Source organism: Rutilus rutilus (genome assembly GCF_951802725.1).
Source record: "Rutilus rutilus genome assembly, chromosome: 6".
NCBI lineage: Eukaryota > Metazoa > Chordata > Actinopteri > Cypriniformes > Leuciscidae > Rutilus > Rutilus rutilus.
This window is the reverse complement of record NC_140214.1, coordinates 11,119,043-11,137,443: the sequence shown is the minus strand read 5'-3', so window position 1 is coordinate 11,137,443 and position 18,401 is coordinate 11,119,043. Positions and strand designations below refer to the sequence as shown.

General features: G+C 36.5%; 1 protein-coding gene across 1 annotated transcript; it reads right to left on the bottom strand.

The window, feature by feature from the left end:
- Nucleotides 1-357: 357 nt before the first annotated feature.
- On the bottom strand, nucleotides 358-15,130 carry hhla1 (HHLA1 neighbor of OC90). The gene is made up of 15 exons (XM_084410737.1): nucleotides 15,012-15,130; nucleotides 12,603-12,686; nucleotides 12,456-12,515; nucleotides 12,012-12,092; nucleotides 11,285-11,368; nucleotides 11,079-11,162; nucleotides 10,906-10,989; nucleotides 10,483-10,539; nucleotides 9,964-10,044; nucleotides 9,840-9,869; nucleotides 9,623-9,700; nucleotides 8,067-8,420; nucleotides 4,500-4,695; nucleotides 3,842-3,924; nucleotides 358-651 (listed from the first exon to the last, which is right to left on the bottom strand). Exons 2-15 carry the CDS (start codon nucleotides 12,682-12,684, stop codon nucleotides 608-610), a joined length of 1,398 nt encoding a protein of 465 aa, XP_084266863.1. The 5' UTR covers nucleotides 12,685-12,686; nucleotides 15,012-15,130; the 3' UTR covers nucleotides 358-607.
- Nucleotides 15,131-18,401: the final 3,271 nt, after the last annotated feature.

Below are 18,401 nucleotides of genomic sequence, written 5' to 3'. Positions count from 1 at the left end.
CTCTCACACACACCTATGCCTCTCTTTTATGCAGGGTAAAGGTCCTGACCCCAACTGAAAACTGGGGTCCTCATACAACTAGCCATTGTGTTTGTGTGTGTGACAGGAACTCAGGTGAGGATCAAGCAGAAACTGGGGGTTGTAAATGATTCTTTGTATTCTCTGTGTTTCTAGTTTGAAATAAGCATTATGCTAAAGATGCAGTACTCAGCACACAGCACACACAAATATCATGTAATCTGTTTGTAATGACACTGTATTCAACCAATTTTACATTTTTCTCATCTTTTGTCCATTATTATTTTTTCTTTCAGATGCTTCCAGGTTTGATTTTAGTGTGTTTGTTGTAGTTAGACATCACAAATTAGACATGGGTAAATATGTTTGGTTTTATTCGCGTTCAGGAGAGACAAAGTACAATGTCGACACTATAGATTCGCACACTACTATTCAGATTCAGTGATGCTTTAATGTAGTTAATTGTTTAACAGAACACCGTTTCTCTCTCTTACACACACACACACACACACACACACACACACACTCTCTCTCTTGATTTAACATGGTTCAGATGTCCGTCACCTGCAAATGCTTCTCAGTTCTTGTCCTATATCTTCACACACATTCTTGCCAGACATTTCTGCTTCAGATCTGAGAGAGAAAGAGATTGTGATTGTATTAGTAAAGAAATTACTTCAACATGAACTCAAAATTGACTTGGTTGTACAGTGCAAGATTCATCACAGCATGATATTCCAGTAAAAAAAAAATTGTTTTTGTACTCTTTCATCAAGTAGAAAGACAGCTTTCTTGACGTCACCAAGGAATGGCTTCTTTTAATATCCAATAAATTCCTGTTCAAGTCCAATCCTACTTTTTTTTTTTCTCATTGAATAACTTTACATTATGGAAGTAAAATAGGGGTTTGAATGCTGCTTAATGCAGACTTTACAAAAGAACTTTTAACAACCTACAAAATTACAAATACAATAAAAATTTACTTTTCTCTGATGATATATACCGGACTTCTACAATAATTATGTGCGTCTGCTTCCATCAAATCAACAACCGGTGGATTGAACCAAGAACCCTTCTAACATTTTTTCTTTTCCGATAATTGATTTCACTTGGATGTATGTCATAATATACAAGAATGATCTATCACTACTTCCGTTACACTGTGACTTTAAACAAAAACAAATCAAATGAGACCATGCTGGATATACTGAAATTTAATGGTAACAGTTTAATAGTAATTTAATTTAATTGTAACATGTATAGGACTCCTTTTGGAATTTCTATCATGATTAAGAACCAATCATAGTGTATTTTTGTTGAACAAGGTACTGTACACTCAAAGGCCACTTTATTATGTACACCTTGCTTTTGCCCTCAGATTTTCCTTAAGTCTTTGTAGCATAGATTCCACAAGGTGCTGGAAACATTGCTCAGAGATTTTGGTCCATATTGACATGATAGCATCACATAGTTGCTGCAGATTTGTCGGCTGCACATCCCTGTTGAGAATCTCCCGTTCAACCACATCCAAAAGCTGCTCTATTGAATTGAGATCTGGTGACTGTGGAGGCCATTTGAGTATAGTGAACTCATTGTCATCTTCAAGAAGCTAGTTTGAGATGATTTGACATTTCGCGTTATCCAGCTGGAAGTAGCCACCAGAAGATGGGTACACTGTCTTAAAGGAATGGACATGGTCAGCAACAATACTGAGGTAGGCTGTGGCGTTTAAACAATGCTCTACTAAGGGGGTAGTAAGGGGTAGTATGCTTGGTACTAAGGGGACCACAGTGTGCTAAGAAAATATCACCCACACCATTACACCAGCACCAGCCTGAACCATTGGTACAAGGCAGGATGGATCCAGGCTTTCGTGTTGTTTACACCAAACTCTGACCCTAACATCTGAATGTTGCAGCAGAAATTGAGACTCATCAGACCAGGCAAAGCTTTTCCAATTTTCTACTGACATGTTGTTCGTTCAGAGATGCTTTTTTGCAGACCTCGATTGTAACGAGTTACTGTTGCCTTTCTAGCAATTTGAACCAATCTGTCCATTCTCCTCTGACCTCTGACAAGACAATTTTCAACCACAGAACTGCTACTTTCTCTTTTTCTGGCCATTCTTTGTAAACCCTAGAGAAGCCTATGAAGCAGTGTGAGAAAATCCCAGTAGATCAGCAGTTTCTGAAATACTCCGACCAGCCCGTCTGGGACCAACAACCATACCACATTCAAAGTCATTAAATCACCTTCCCCATTCTGATGCTCAGTTTCGTCTTCAGCAGATCGTCTTGACCATGGCTGCATCCAAAAACTGAAAAATGCTTTCAATCTGTGTGTAAATGTATGATTTTGACCAACGTTACCTACTTCTGATGTCATTTCTAGTGAGAAATTACTATCATAGTAATTAAATATTCACTTAGTTATCACCAAATCTCGCTCTGTTTTGCTGTAGATCATTAAACCGTTACGCTGCCTCAGAAGTCTGTCCGAAATCAGTTTCGTGAGGTGCCTTCGTGTGCAAACACTGCCTGCAAAGTCATTGCCTGATAGGGACGCAAGGTAACAAGTCAGTTGCCTAAGTTTTCAGATGCAGGCCATGTCTACATGTCTAAATGCATTGATTAGATATTTGCATTAAAGAGCAGTTGAACAGGTGTACCTAATAAAGTGGCCGGTGAGTGTAGTTTCCAATAGGATTATTGAGATTCTCAGTGGAATAGAACGTCCTGTATGATTTTAAAATTAACATAATTTACTATATAAAGAAACACTTCCTGTGTAAGCCACTTTAACTGTCTAGTAAAAAAACGTTATTTCAATACAATACAAGATATGATACTCAATATCTAATATGGAATAAAATCCAGTTCATCCAGTAGGACACTTTATTCTTATTTGATCCAATTAGGATCTTTCAGGATTGATTCCAAACTCTGTATATATTCCTGTAGGATTTGCCCTTAGGTGACTGGTGTAGTATCTGTGCATTTCTGCTTTATCAGCTCATCACTGACATCAGAAAATTATATTTGAGAATGGTTGTATTGTAGGTAAACAAGGAGCTGCATGTGTCCTCAAATGCCATGAGATTCTTCAGTGACTAAGCAGTTTCATCGCTGGAGACACACTACAATCAAGTCTGCCTGCAGCCTATTTCATCTTATTCTATCTTTGTCCTGCAAAATACTCTTCACCATCAAGACTGACCTTAGACATCATTAGTCCTGTAGGAAGAGTGTGTTTTATTGGATCACACACACACACATGCACACACACACACTTTAATGAGTTCAGATCCACATGCAGGTATCATCTACAGATTCTTTAATGAGGTCGCCAGTGACCTGTGTGTGTGTATGTGTGTGTGTGTGTGTGTGTGTGTGTGTGTGTGTGTGTGTGTGTGTGTGTGTGTGTGTGTGTGTGTGTGTGTGTGTGTGTGGAGGGTCAATAGTCACTCATCAAGGAAAACAGACAGTGTCTCACACACTGATTTAACCACAGAAAGCCATAGCTTTAAATAATTCAATTAATTGAAACACAAATAAAGATATGATAATAGTGACGACCCTTTTACGGGATATAAAAACTTCAACTGCACAAAGAACAAGAATAAAACTTGGTTAAACTAATTGTAGAAGAAGGAATAATGCAGGGTTTTCAATAATCTCGAATTTCTTTCTGCTGCTGCTGATTTTAATGGACTTTCAGTGACGTTTTTTTTTTAATGATAATATAAAATATTTATATATTTTTTATTAAATGAGTTGTGATTTGATCTCTGTTACGATAGATTTGTTGACGTTGTGTAACTCACTTTTGGAAAAAGTGACTCTCCTCATCCGACTGCAAACCTCTGCTGTATGTCTCTCGTACCAGCGATGGCTGTCCACACAGTATCTGTAGAGCACAAAAATATTGACCATCTTGTTTATACAATTAATAATATTGAGGATATATGCTAAATTACTGTCTTACTCCCTGATACTATTGATTTTATAACCAAAACTGTGACATAGGTTCCAAAAGTCTGAGATCACTAATGCTGTCAGTACTTTCACTTCTGTTTTGCAGTTTTCTAAAATATAATATAAACATTTGAGAAGATTAACTGAAAAATTAACATAAATTTCAGAATGTCTTAATATCTGGTTTATCCTTTTTGTCTTAATGACAGCAGCGCTCAGGCTTGATGAAAGCAAGGAAATATGACCTTGTGTACAATGGAGGTCACATGGTAAGTGTCACAAATTTGCATATTTAATTGACTTAGAAATAACGTAGAATCAAAAAAAATTCAAATCTTAAATCTTTGTTTATTTACGCACTTTGATTCCCAGACTGTCAATATGACTTCAGATTTTTGGACCCCATTGAATATGTAACTCGCAAGTGTTCTGTAACATGCATCTCTGTTTTTTTATGCCCGTTTTAGGACTAGTTGTGAATAGTTGAGTTGTTGTGCAGAGCTGTACCTCTGTAACTCTACTGCTCTGTGACTGAATCCTCTGCACACACACTGAGAGTAAAACTTGCACAGCTCAAACACACATGGCTGCAGCTTCACTGAGCTGATAGTCGCCCTGCCCCAGATCGGCTCCTCTTCAAGGGTCTCTTTCAGGTCCTCTTTCTCACTTCCTTGATGAAGTAGCTCCATTCTCCATGGGCATCCTGTCAAAGAAAAAAAAATTCATGACAAAAAGAATAATGGACAAGAATAATGTGTCTGCTATCCAAACATTTTTAGCATTGAGACGCAGCAACTTTAGCTCAACCAATGGCATGAGTTTGGGGGCGGTCTGTTTTATCGACAAATGGAAGGGGTAACTACTCTCATTGACTTTGTTGTCTTTCATCTTGTTTTTTTTTTTTTGTGTGTGTGTGATACATGTATCCCCTGTGCTCTTTGTTCAATAAAAGAAAAAAAAAACTTTGTTGTCTTTCATCCAATTCATGTAGTGTAGGCCTGTTCACACCAAGGACGATAGGCTGCATCTGAAAACTGAAAAATGCTGCCTTCGGAGGATGCATTACAAGGTAGGAAGGCACCAAGACACATCCGATCCTTAAACAGTTATGTTGCTGCCACAAAAAGTCTATCCAAAATCATTTTCATTCATTACATTCGTACGCAAACGCTGCCTACAAAGTCATTGCCTGATTTTCGGTAGGTTTCGGATGCAGCCCATAACGATAACTACAAAGTTTTAATGATCATTCTAATTCTGTGAGAAAAGCAAGTCCACACAACAGCTATAACGATAAAGAGTAACGACTCAGAGGAACGATATCTTGTAATTACTTTCAGAACGATTTTTTTCCAGCTGATGAACGATAAAAACATTGACAGCCAATCAGAATCCACCTGACTTTAAAGAGCTCGGAAGACAAAATCGCAGCGCGTGCTTATGATAAACAGAACATCGTCCCTTGGTGTGGAAGCAAATTTATAGTTAGAGTTATATTTATCGTTATCGTTCTTGGTGTGAGCCATAAGCCTTAACAAAATCTCACAAAGCCTTCATGATCACTCATAGGGAGAAAAAAATAAATATATATTCACATACATCTCACTGGTCAGATGAATTAAACGAATTAGGAAATGTTTATACCTCTGTGGTGAACAAAGTAAACAAATTATGTATTTAAGTTAAAGTAAAGATATGAAGAAATATTACTCAGGTAAATATAATAGTCAGCCAGCCAGGTATACTTGTTTTTACTTGGTGACACTATAGTGCAGAAATGACAGCCATGCCACACGTCCTGATTTTGCTGAGTAAAGGCCCATTCACACCAAGAATAATAACTAAAGATAACTATATTAGCAGCAGATTGTTCTGTTTATTCTAATAAGCGCATGCTTGTCTGTCACTTTAAGTGCTCGAGCTCCTTACAGCAGGATGGATTCTGATTGGCTGTCAATGTTTTTTATCGTTCCTCAGCTAGATACCAACGATAATCCAACAATATCGTTTCTCAATGCTGTTATCGTAATAGCTGTGGTGTGAACTCTGATATTCTTTAATATTGAGAACGATTTTAGAACTATATCTATATGGTTATCTTTATAGTTATCGTCCTTGGTTTGAACGGGTCTTTAGACGCGTTCCTGGGTCAACATACAGTGGGTACAGAAAGTATTCAGACCCCCTTAAATTTTTCACTCTTTGTTATATTGCAGCCATTTGCTAAAATCATTTAAGTTCATTTTTTTCCTCATTATTGTACACACAGCACCTCACATTGACAGAAAAACACAGAATTGTTGACATTTTTGCACATTTATTAAAAAAGAAAAACTGAAATATCACATGGTCCTAAGTATTCAGAACCTTTGCTGTGACACTCATATATTTAACTCAGGTGCTGTCCATTTCTTCTGATCATCCTTGAGATGGTTCTACACCTTCATTTGAGTCCAGCTGTGTTTGATTATACTGATTGGACTTGATTAGGAAAGCCACACACCTGTCTATATAAGACCTTACAGCTCACAGTGCATGTCAGAGCAAATGAGAATCATGAGGTCAAAGGAACTGCCTGAAGAGCTCAGAGACAGAATTGTGGCAAGGCACAGATCTGGCCAAGGTTACAAAAAAATTCTGCTGCACTTAAGGTTCCTAAGAGCACAGTGGCCTCCATAATCCTTAAATGGAAGACGTTTGGGACGACCAGAACCCTTCCTAGAGCTGGCCGTCCGGCCAAACTGAGCTATCAGGGGAGAAGAGCCTTGGTGAGAGAGGTAAAGAAGAACCCAAAGATCACTGTGGCTGAGCTCCAGAGATGCAGTCGGGAGATGAGAGAAAGTTGTAGTAAGTCAACCATCACTGCAGCCATCCACCAGTCGGGGCTTTATGGCAGAGTGGCCCGACGGAAGCCTCTCCTCAGTGCAAGACACATGAAAGCACACCTGAAGGACTCCAAGATGGTGATAAATAAGATTCTCTGGTCTGATGAGACCAAGATAGAACTTTTTGGCCTTAATTCTAAGCGGTATGTGTGGAGAAAACCAGATGATAGAAAACCAACCATGTGATATTTCAGTTTTTCTTTTTTAATAAATGTGCAAAAATGTCAACAATTCTGTGTTTTTCTGTCAATATGGGGTGCTGTGTGTACAATAATGAGGGGAAAAAAATTTACTTAAATGATTTTAGCAAATGGCTGCAATATAACAAAGAGTGAAAAATTTAAGGGGGTCTGAATACTTTCCGTACCCACTGTATTTCATCCTGGAACAACATTCCTGTCCGAAAACGTAATGCTAACCATATTATCCCTACCCCTAAACCTAACCCTACACATAACTTATCCCTAATCAGTGGGAAATGATAGGTGAATAACACTGATATAGATGCACCTAATCCTGGTTGTAAGCCAACTTGACATAAACTGTCTAATTGGTTGACTGGAATGTTGATCCAGGAACACATTGCACTTGGTGAAATCAGACTGCTAAAATGCCACAGTACTCTCTACAAAGCTGCACAATACATTAGCTTCTGGTGCCATCTAGTGGTCATATCCATTTTAATTTGCTGGAATAAATGTCCACTCAATGGTCAATGAGGGCTCCTTCTCTCTCTCTATGTCTCCCACTCTAAATGAGGACACCTGTTGACATGGACACAACAGGTAAGCAGTTCAGCTGTCTATGATTCATCTCTCTCTCTCTCGCATATGCTGTGGCCGCTGTGTGTTGACTGGATGAGACAGACTTAAGTGTGCATATTGATTTTTAATGTGCTTTTAACCTTTCCTGACCCAGCCAAATCAAAACAATCTCCAGGGAAAATAATGGACCGTTGCTATGGATACTATCAATGACTCCGGTCTGACTCCATTCAAATCAAATCATTGTCATGGCAACAATAAAATTAACCCTGCCAGCCTGTGCCAAGGCTCCACTGTGTCGCCGTTGCCGCTTTAACAGAATAAAAGGTCAAACATGTCAGATTCCATTGTGTGTGTGTGTGTGTGTGTGTGTGTGTGTGTGTGTGTGTGTGTGTGTGTATGTGTGTGGTGATGAAGGGTCTTGCCTGGTTTTTCTGTATGCGATACTTTAGTAAGCTGCTGGATGCTTGTCATGGTTGTTTGTCTCTGAGTTGGTAGTGAAATTGTTGTGGTCACCATGGTAGCGATGGTCTGTGAGGTTACCGTGGTAACAGTTGCGTGTGGGGATTTTGTTGGCTGTGTTGTCATCGTATCAGCTTTTGGCTGGGTTATCACAGCAGTTGTGAGATGGCTAGTGGATGTGTTTGTCATAGAAACAGTAGCAGTGGTTGTCACAGTGACAGTAGTGGGAGGGGCTACTGACGAGCTAATAAGGGGTGATGATGTCATTGTAGCGCTAGTGGTTGGCAAGACTGTTTTGGATTCGTCGCTGGTTGATACTGTGGAAACAGTGGAAGAACCAAGCAGTTAATTAACAGTTTTAACAGTTTAAACTAACAGTTTATTATTTCTGGGAACAATATTTTATGGTTGCAAAATAATAACCTAAAAACAACCATTAGGGAATGTTCTCTATAAGTTATTTTAGATTATTTTAAAATAACCTCCCTGCAACATTCTGGGAACGTTATTTTATGGTTGCAAAAAATAAAACCTAAAAAGAACATTTCTAAAATGTAATTTTTTAGTTCCCAAAAAAATAACCAAACGAGAACCAAATACTAACTTTAGGGGAACATTCTGTGTCCCCTAAAGTTATACATATACAAAGTTATACAAATACATAAAAAAAATGTCCCACTCACACGCATCCATATAATGGGAGTGAATAGTGACATGCATCAAGCTTTTTAACAAAGACGCAAAAGTATCTCAGAATGATCCCATGCCGTATATTCCAAGTGGGGGTATACGATAGGGTTTAGTGAAAAACAAACCGAAATTGAATGTGCTATTTAACAAAATTATTTACCTTGGCTGCATAGCAACGCAGTTCACTCCGTGTTGCTCAGAAAAAGCACACAAGTTATGAGAATTGAAGATTAACAAAAACGCAACATAAAATACAACGCCTAGAATAAAATATTACCGGACTGGAACTCCGTTTGTCTGATGACAGTCAGAATGACAATTGACAGATGTGAAGGCGATAACTTCTTGTTACGACGAAAACAACGGATATATTCGCCACGGAGAAGAAGGTACATGGATTGTCGATGTCGGGTTTTTGTTGATCTTGATTTCTCATAACTTGTGTGCTTTTTCTGAGCGAGTAAACAGCAACTCTAACAGAATCTGATGAACGCACACGTCATGCAGCCGTGCAGAGAAGACCAACGGACATATGGTCAAGAACTTAGTTAAACAATATATTACATTGTTGTTTGTTTTTCGCCAAACCCTATTTTACACTCCCAGGACATTTGGAATATATGTTTTTGCTATTCACTGCCATTATACAGTATAACATTTGTTTTCAAATTCTCCTTTTGTGGCCCATAAATGAAAGAAAGGCATACAGCATTAGAACAACACCAGGGTGAGTAAATTATGACTTAATTGTCATTTTAGTGGGAAGTTCTGGGAACTATCCCTTTAACCCTTTAAATCTGCAGATTAAACTCCTAAATAGTCAAGATACCTCTGCTCCTGTAGGAATCTGTGCTGGCTTTAGGCCACAGCACTAGGTCACTGTTGTTTGGAAGGTCATGCCACACTACTGTAAGGGTAAGACAGGTTCTGACTGGTCAGTATATATTCGCATTCTCATTATATGTTCATATATCATTTCAAAAAGAAAATTATAATACAGCATATAGCATCATAGCTGACAACAGACACTCTCAGAACTCACTTACCAAAGGGCAGCAGTGGAAATGTCATATTACCTACAGGGAGAAAAAAAATCATAGTATTTGACCAGCTCGTTTCCAATTTATTAAAGTGTTGAAGTGATAAATATAAGTGTGTGTGTGTATGTACCTCTGGGTATTTCCTCTGTGATGGTCTGATTAAACAGAGGTGTGACTGAGCCCATATCCCACAGCTGAGACAAATCACTGTCTGTACACATGCCCTTACTTTAGTTTCAGGTTTTTTTTAAAACATAAACATAGTAACTTACATATTTTGAGAAAAAAAAGTATCTTACAAATGAAAGGTAGCTGAGAGCAGGAATACATGTCAGTAATAAATGTATGCAGAGTGCACTCATTTAAAAGTATGTGAGTTAATTAAGAATGAGCAATTGTTGGTTTAAGAAAAAAAAGAAAAAAAAGACAATCAAATAATATCATGCATTATTTTAAAGAATCAATTCTTCTTCTTTTGGATTGATCTTGTCTGTACGCTTTTGTGAGAGAAAGTCATGGTTTTGAAAGGACATGAGGGTAATAAATGCTAACAGAATTGTCATTTTTTGGGTGAACTATCACTTTAAGAAAATAGACGCATGTGACATTTAGAATAAATTCTTACAAATCACTTCATGCTGGAACTCACCTGTCTTTCCAGCCATGACACAGATATAGATGCAATCAGAGCTGTTCTTCTGACTTACTGGAATAATGATAATAGCACACACACACACACATGCACGTTGGGTTTACATGTTTATTGGGGACTTTCCATTGACATAATGATTTTTATATCCTAAACCTAAACCCTAAACCTACCCATCACAGAAAACTTCTGCATATTTATGATTTATAAGCTTTATAATGATATATAAGGTTGCATTTTGTCCCCACAACGGGTTTACCAAGACCACACAGACACACATAAAGACAAAATGACAGTATGATGACATATTATGTGAGAAGGACCAGTGCTACAACATTATAGTGCATTAATACTGAGGCAAACAGAGGTTCCATAATGATATTATATCCAGGAATGTGTAGGTGATTATAGTTGGTGCTTTACCTGAAAGTATAGAGTTGGACTTAAATAGTTCTTGCAGGTAACTGGTGGAATTTCCCATCACATCCAATAGAATAGCTGTGAAATCTGGAAAACACAAAAGTGATTTATAAATATATTTCATTACTATTATTATAAGATTAGCAATCAAGGTCGATTGAATGAGGTTTTTCCACCTGTGAGGTCATTGGTCCTGTTTGTCAGACAGTAACAGTATCTCAAGGAAAATAAACTGCTCTCAATGTCCTGAAAGTTTGAGACTACACACACCCACACATGTGTACATGATGCACAGATACATGCTTGCAAACACGCAGAATTACATCATATTTGTGTCATATTGGTGCTGTAGTTACAGTGTTATTTGGATAAGGGTAGTTACTATTGTAGACCAGCAGCGTGAGCTTGTGGAGAGAGAGGGAACTGTGTGACGTCACACTGAGTAAAGAGAAAAGATGCTGTGAACCTGAAAACACACATACATAAAAACAACATTTTGAGATGTGTGCGTGCATTTGCATCTATACATCATGTGTGTTTTAACAATAAGCACTCTTAAAACAGTAGTTTATTTGTCTACTAACAGTGTTCAACAATATACATGCATGCATCACAGGAATTCTGTCATTTTTATCATTTTGTTTTTCTGAAAAATCATGACATTTTAACCACTTCTCAGATGTTGTATTGCGTTTAATTATATTCCGTGCTGTAAAACGTTTTTGGAATAAAATGACTAAATACAAAACTCAATGAAATAATACTATAACATAATTAAAAATAATATATAAAATAATTAAATTATATATAAAACTATAAATAATTTCCCAAAAAATAAATATTGAAATGTTATATCATTCTTTGTTTAGATAAGCATAGTTTCTAACATGAAATAATATTTTCATAATTGATTTTCATAATTTAAAATAAAATGTCTGGTTCTGAGACAAAGGTAAAACAATAAAAACTATAAATTAATGATGAAGGCGTGAATCGTGATGTAAAGTTTTCAAATGGTTTTAATGTGCCCTTCATATATAACATACCCCTGGGACATATGGTGCCCATCGCCAAAGAAACACCATATGTGTGTGTGTATATTGTCATACCTGGTTGAGAAGAATTGATGAGTGTGTTGACGAGTCCAGTAAGATCTATAGAGGCAGGGTCAATGTTCTCTGCTGGGATCTCTGGGTAAATGAAGATTATACTTATTGATACCACGCGAAACATTCCAGCTATCGATCTGCAAAACCATTATTTAATGCTCTGTAAATTACTCCTAAATCACACACACAGAAGCTGACCCAGTACACATGAACCTCATTACCAGGTTTCACCACCACATTTATCATTTCACATTGACCTAATCATAGGACTAAATGCCTGAGAAAGTAAAAGCATTTTAAATATTCAATATATGTAATGATTCATAAACACTTAAAAGCCTTCTGTATGGCTTTTAAAATGTGTATCTGTATGTTAAGAGCTCTGTTCATGTGATTGTCTCTGATAGGTGCTTGTTCTCCATGAAAAAGTCTCTGAGTGGTTACCTGTGGACACCAGGAGCTCTCGTTTTTCTGTTTGCATCAACTGGCTTTGTCTTGAAAAAACTGAAAAAGACATAATTGTTTACCTCTTGACTAGCTGAAAAATTAATGCAAAGTTTGTATTTTTATTTGTATTCTTCATTTACCGACCATGTGCATAAATAAGGAACAGAGCTACTATGACAGCGCAGATTCTGACGCTGATCCAATGTTTTAGTATGAGATTAGCCATCTCTGCAAAGCAAACACATTTATTAAAAACACTAAAACAATGAACAACAACATTCCAAGGATTTCATACTATATATGCACCTGTTTGTACCTTAAGAAATTACATATAGCTAATCAACAAAAGTGTTTACATAGTAATGAGAACAGACATTTTATGCAGTGAGCTTTCAACAGCAGAGTTGAGTCTGTGCTGCCATCAACAACATGCGAGTAATGCTAACTGCATAGCATAACTGCTGGTTTGTTAAAAAGAAACAAATTAAAAATAAAAAAAAAATGAAAGAAAAATCCAAATCAAGCCAGGGTTATTAACTGATTGTTAACTATTAACTGTTGACATTGTTAGTTGAAATAAAATAAAATATAAATATTAGCTGAAAAGCATAAGGTAGGCTACACTTTTTGTTAAAAATAAACTAAATTTAAATGAGTCAATACATCATCAAAACTTATTCCAAAACGTATTTTTGTTTTACCCTGATTTATATTTTAGATCTGGCTGACAGGATGGTTTTCGCGGGAAATTGCATACATACGTCACTCGCCCGTGTTGTGTCTCGTCATATCCGACATGGAGCACCTAAATGTCAAACCTCCGGGGAATTATCACCAGTTAAAAACTAAAACAGAACAGAGGACAGTCTGCTGGCAAAAAGAGAACGCGACAGAGCTTGTAAAAAAGAGAAACAACACTGGCTTGGCTTTAAGGCGCAGAAATTGTGATTTTATTACTCAACAGGTGAGTAAGGTACTTTATTGAAACGATAGATATAGCTCTCTAACAGAGTTCATTGTAAAGCATTAGCCTATCTATTGTAAAGGGTCATTTTCATCCGCACAGTCACGCAGAGCCGAAGCACAACCAAAATAATGACCTTCCGCAAAATGCATGCAGTTTTGTTTTTTAACCACTAGAGGGCTAAAAGTTACAAAGTTATTGGTGTAAGTTGAAGCAATACAATGATTTACTGGAAATAAGTAAAAATGAAAACTAACTAAAAATGAAACCTATATAGCAATATATATGACAAAAGCACATAACAGAATTATTAAAAATTAAACTAAAATAAAGATGTATAAGAATAAAAAGAAAATATAATATTTAAAGAAAATATAAGAATTAAAGCTAATTCAAAATATTAACAAAACTATAATAAAAATAGAATTTCATGGCTTTTTTTTTTTTACCTTTAAGCGGGCATATATTTTTTGTAATAATATGAAATAATAAAACATCAAACATTCAACACCAAGTACGAAATAGCTATAAATTATGCAGAAGATATGCTAAGACAAAAACGACTGCTACAATATATTTTAAAAATAGTTTTCAGAAATTAATGAAAGTGGAATGAAATGATCAGAAAAAACTACCAGGGAAAATTTTCCTTTTTTTTTTGTTTTGTTGCTTCTTCAATTTTTGCCCTGAGTCCTGGTTGATTTCTGACTCTGGTGTGGACATGCATGTGGATTTGTGGAATAAAGCTCAAGGCTCTTTGTTTGCCAAGTGTGACAAGATTTGACAATTCTAATTAATTTCCACAGAGAGTAGATCAGTCACTGCAAACTCAATTAGCCTCTATCAGCGGCTCTTCTCTAGCTCTCTACGCAGATCATGATGTTCACAAGTTAAAATGAGCAAATAACATTAAAGATGAAAGACCTCATTAGTAACGGCACAACAGCACCAGCTCAATCCTCTAGAGAAATTTAGCTACAAAAATCCTTTTAACGCTAGTGTGGAAAAGTTACAGTCAAATTGTTTAATCTTTCAGTAAGTCCATCAGATTTGGTCTTTTTAATGACGCCTGCTGTAATTACAACACAAACTGAGAGAGAGAGAGAGAGAGAGAGAGAGAGAGAGAGAGAGAAGGGAGAGAGTAATTTTTTTTCTTATATAAGACGTTTCTTATAAACATGATTATTTTTCTGTGTAAAGTTGGTCTGAACGCAGATTCAACAAATTTGTGAAATCATTTTCCCTTAACCTTTCCTTAACTCTTAATATAAAATAAAAAAGTTGAAAATAAATGAATAAATACATGTAAAATGTAGTAGGACTACACTAATTCAGTGCAATAAAAAAAAAATACAAAGATAAATTACCAGCATTTATCTAATCTGAAAATTTCCACAAAGACATAATTATTCATCCAAACTAAAATTTCACTATTCATAAAAAATACAAATATAGAAATAATAATACAAATACATAATAAAAAAAAAGCAGGTGTACAACATTAGCAATAGCTAAATATTCAAAGTGCATGAGCTGAAATGCCGAGTGTGTGAGGAAGAGTGTGAACTAAATAAAAACCCCACACTCACCCGCAGAAGAGAGACGCAGACGCTGCAGGACACAGACAGCCGTCTGCTCGCTGTCCGCTGTCTCTCACACACTCACACACAGAACCAGCAGGGCATCATGGTCCCCGGAGAGGGCAGCAGGCTGTAATAGCCCTCCAGTGTGTCACCTGAGCTCAGCTGGCAAACACAGAGGACCTGCTCTCAAACCAGCACACACACACACACACACACACACACACACACACACACACAGATACTCTCACAGATATAGAATCGTTCTCTCTTTCTCTCACACACACAAAGAAACTCTCACAGATATAGATTCTCTCCCTCCTGCTAAATGTAACACACACACACACACATGCATACTGGTACATACATTTCATAGATGCAGTTGTTATAATACAAATGTGATTTCCAATCATTTCAAACATCCTAAAGAGCCAGTGTTTGGCGTTTCACTATAGTTGTGTAGACATTTGACCAAATTATAGCATAGCCTGTTTTGCACTTACAGATGTAGCTTGCCTCTCTACCTGAATTTGACACTTGCGCACACTTTTGGCCTCTCTTTAAATATGAAAATCACATGTCCTGTATATGCTAACCCGCTCTTCTCATGCACTCTGTCCTGTTTGGCAGCGTATGGTGTCTGGGACAGAGCAAGGCCTGGGAAACTCTGTTGTCCTGGAGACCAAGAACCAGGCAGCGGGCCATTCCCACAACAACCCCTCTACTTGTGTTCAGCACAATATTTCCACCTATATTCTGCTATCGTAACTCTACTGCACTCTGAATTCAGGCTCTTTGGTGTTCATGATCAATAATACTGGGTGTAACATGTACTGTAACAAGTAAGGCATGTTACTTAATCCCATTACTGTTTTCAATTTTAATTTACTTTCACTTAATTTAGTTACTTTTTATGTATAATATATATATTGGCTGCACTACAGTATAGGATCACGCAATCATTCTGCTTTTCAAGCATGATAAGATGCAAAAAAAGTACTGTATTTGCATACTGTCTGTGTATCTCCTGTCTGTGTGACAGGCACACACAGGACTCATGCGCACAGAAAGCCACTTCATATGTCGGCCGCATTACATTGAGTTTTCTTTCGCGCTTAAACGGACAAAAACACACAAAAGTATGTCAGAATGCCAGCTTTGTCGAGTATCCTCGTAAAGCACAGTCTTAAATGAGTTAAATAAATTCTAAAATGACCGTAAAGAGTTGTGAGAACATCGGATATGAGTCAGAGAAAATCACTCGCTGCTCTTGACTGGATAACTTTTGTAGCTTTAATGAGGATTAGTCTTTATTAAAATGATAATTTATGCAGTGAAAACTGTTAAGTGTTTTGATCATTTATTCAATTTCTGTATAGGCCTATTTCCTACCTGTTAGATCAAATATTTAAAATATGCTGTCTTATGTTGTTTCTACATTAATTTGGAAATTATCTGTGTAATTATTACAATATAAAAATATTAAAAAATTTAATGTTTAACTTAAATGTTAGGTGCGATTATTCGCGATTAATTACAGAAAAATGTGTAATCAATTAGTTCATTTTTTTAATTGATTGATAGTACTATATATATATATATATTAGTGCTATCAATCGATTAAAAAAACTAATTAGGAGATAATGCATAATGTTACAAAAAAATTATATTTCAAATAAACGTTCTTTTTAACTTTCTATTCATCAAAGAATCTTGAAAAAATATATCACTTTGTATATAAAAAAAAAATTAAGCAGCAAAAACCATTTTTAATGTTGATAAATCAGCATTTCTGAAGGATCATGTGACACTTAAGACTGGATTAATGATGCTGAAAATTCACCTTTACCATCCCAGGAATAAATGACATTTTAAAATATATTCAAATAGAAAACAGTTATTTCAAATTGTAATAAAATCCTTCACATGGTCATTGTTTAGAGACATAAACTACTTCTAATTAAACAAGAACAAACGACAACATTTATTTTAATATACTTTATTACTAACTGGTGCAATTTGAAGATTTAACATAAAAAATCAAGTTCATCATAACATTTGCATATTATCTCATCAAATTAAACTATTAAAACTGGCCTTGACCAGAATGTAAATAAAGATTATTATTCAAAACTGGAATGAATATAAGAGCTTAGAAGGCCACTAGTGTGAAATAATTTCATCTGAAACCAAAAAGAAGAGAGAACTAAAACATCTTTTGTCAGGTCTTTAAAAGGAAAATACACAACCGAATAGGTCCTAGTAAAATGAACAGATGCATTACTGATACCACTGAGAGCAAAACGATTATGGATGGCCTAAAAAGCAAAATGATGGCAGGTTTGATTCATGATGGAGAGAACGAAATGAGCGGCAGAGAGGGACTGGTGCTCTAAAAGGCCAAGGCACAAACAATAAACAGCAGTGTCTCTGTGTACATCAGAATAGATAGCAGTCAATAGTCAGACAGGAAAAGAGATAGCAGTCATTGCAGTTAGGTAATAATAATAATAATAATAATGGGCAGCCGTATTTGTTCCGAGATAATAATTGACCGTTTTTAGTCTGAGATTAAATGAACAGATAAAAATGGGCAGTTTATTAGACTGATAAGTGACTGAGAGGTTTAGTTCGTGATGCTAATGGGCAACAGTGTGTTTTAACAGTGGACACCTGTGTTTAGAGACTAGTTTCAGTGTTTAGTTTGAGATCGCGAACATATGAGTTTAGGTGCGTGCACAAAATGTCGGAATTACGTGATTCTGACTCGTAAAAAGCATTCGCGTCCTTGTAGAACTCGCAAAGTACAACTTGTAAACTCAGAATTTCTGAGAGCTCGACTTGTACCACATGACCTCTGCAGATACATTTTTGGCATTAATAGTGTTGTCCAAGTCCAGAGTCCAAGTACGTGAACATCTCTGAGTAGAACGTCGCAGGTGCAGAACTTGATTTCGCCAAGTACATCATGTTCAACAAAGAAGTTGATCCTGGAACAACATTCCAATCAACCAATCAGATTTGAGGGTTTATGTCAAGTTTAGGCTTACAACCAGGGTTTGGTGCTTCTACATCAGTGTCATTCCCCTGTCATTTCACTCTGATTTTAGGGATAAGTTATGGGTAGGGATTTTCAGATAGTAATGTTGTTCCAAGATCAACAAAATATGTTGACTCAGGAACGCGTCTAACTTGGCAAAATAAGGATGTGCGTCACAGTTCGTCATCTAACTATGGTAATTACGACATGACATGAACGATTTAAATATTGATGCCAGTGTTTAGTCTGAGATGATAATGAGCGGCAGGGTTAAGTCACATGATCGCAGGTTTACAGGACATTTAAAGGGATAGTTCACCAAATATGAAAATTCTGTCATCATTTAAATCATGTCACAT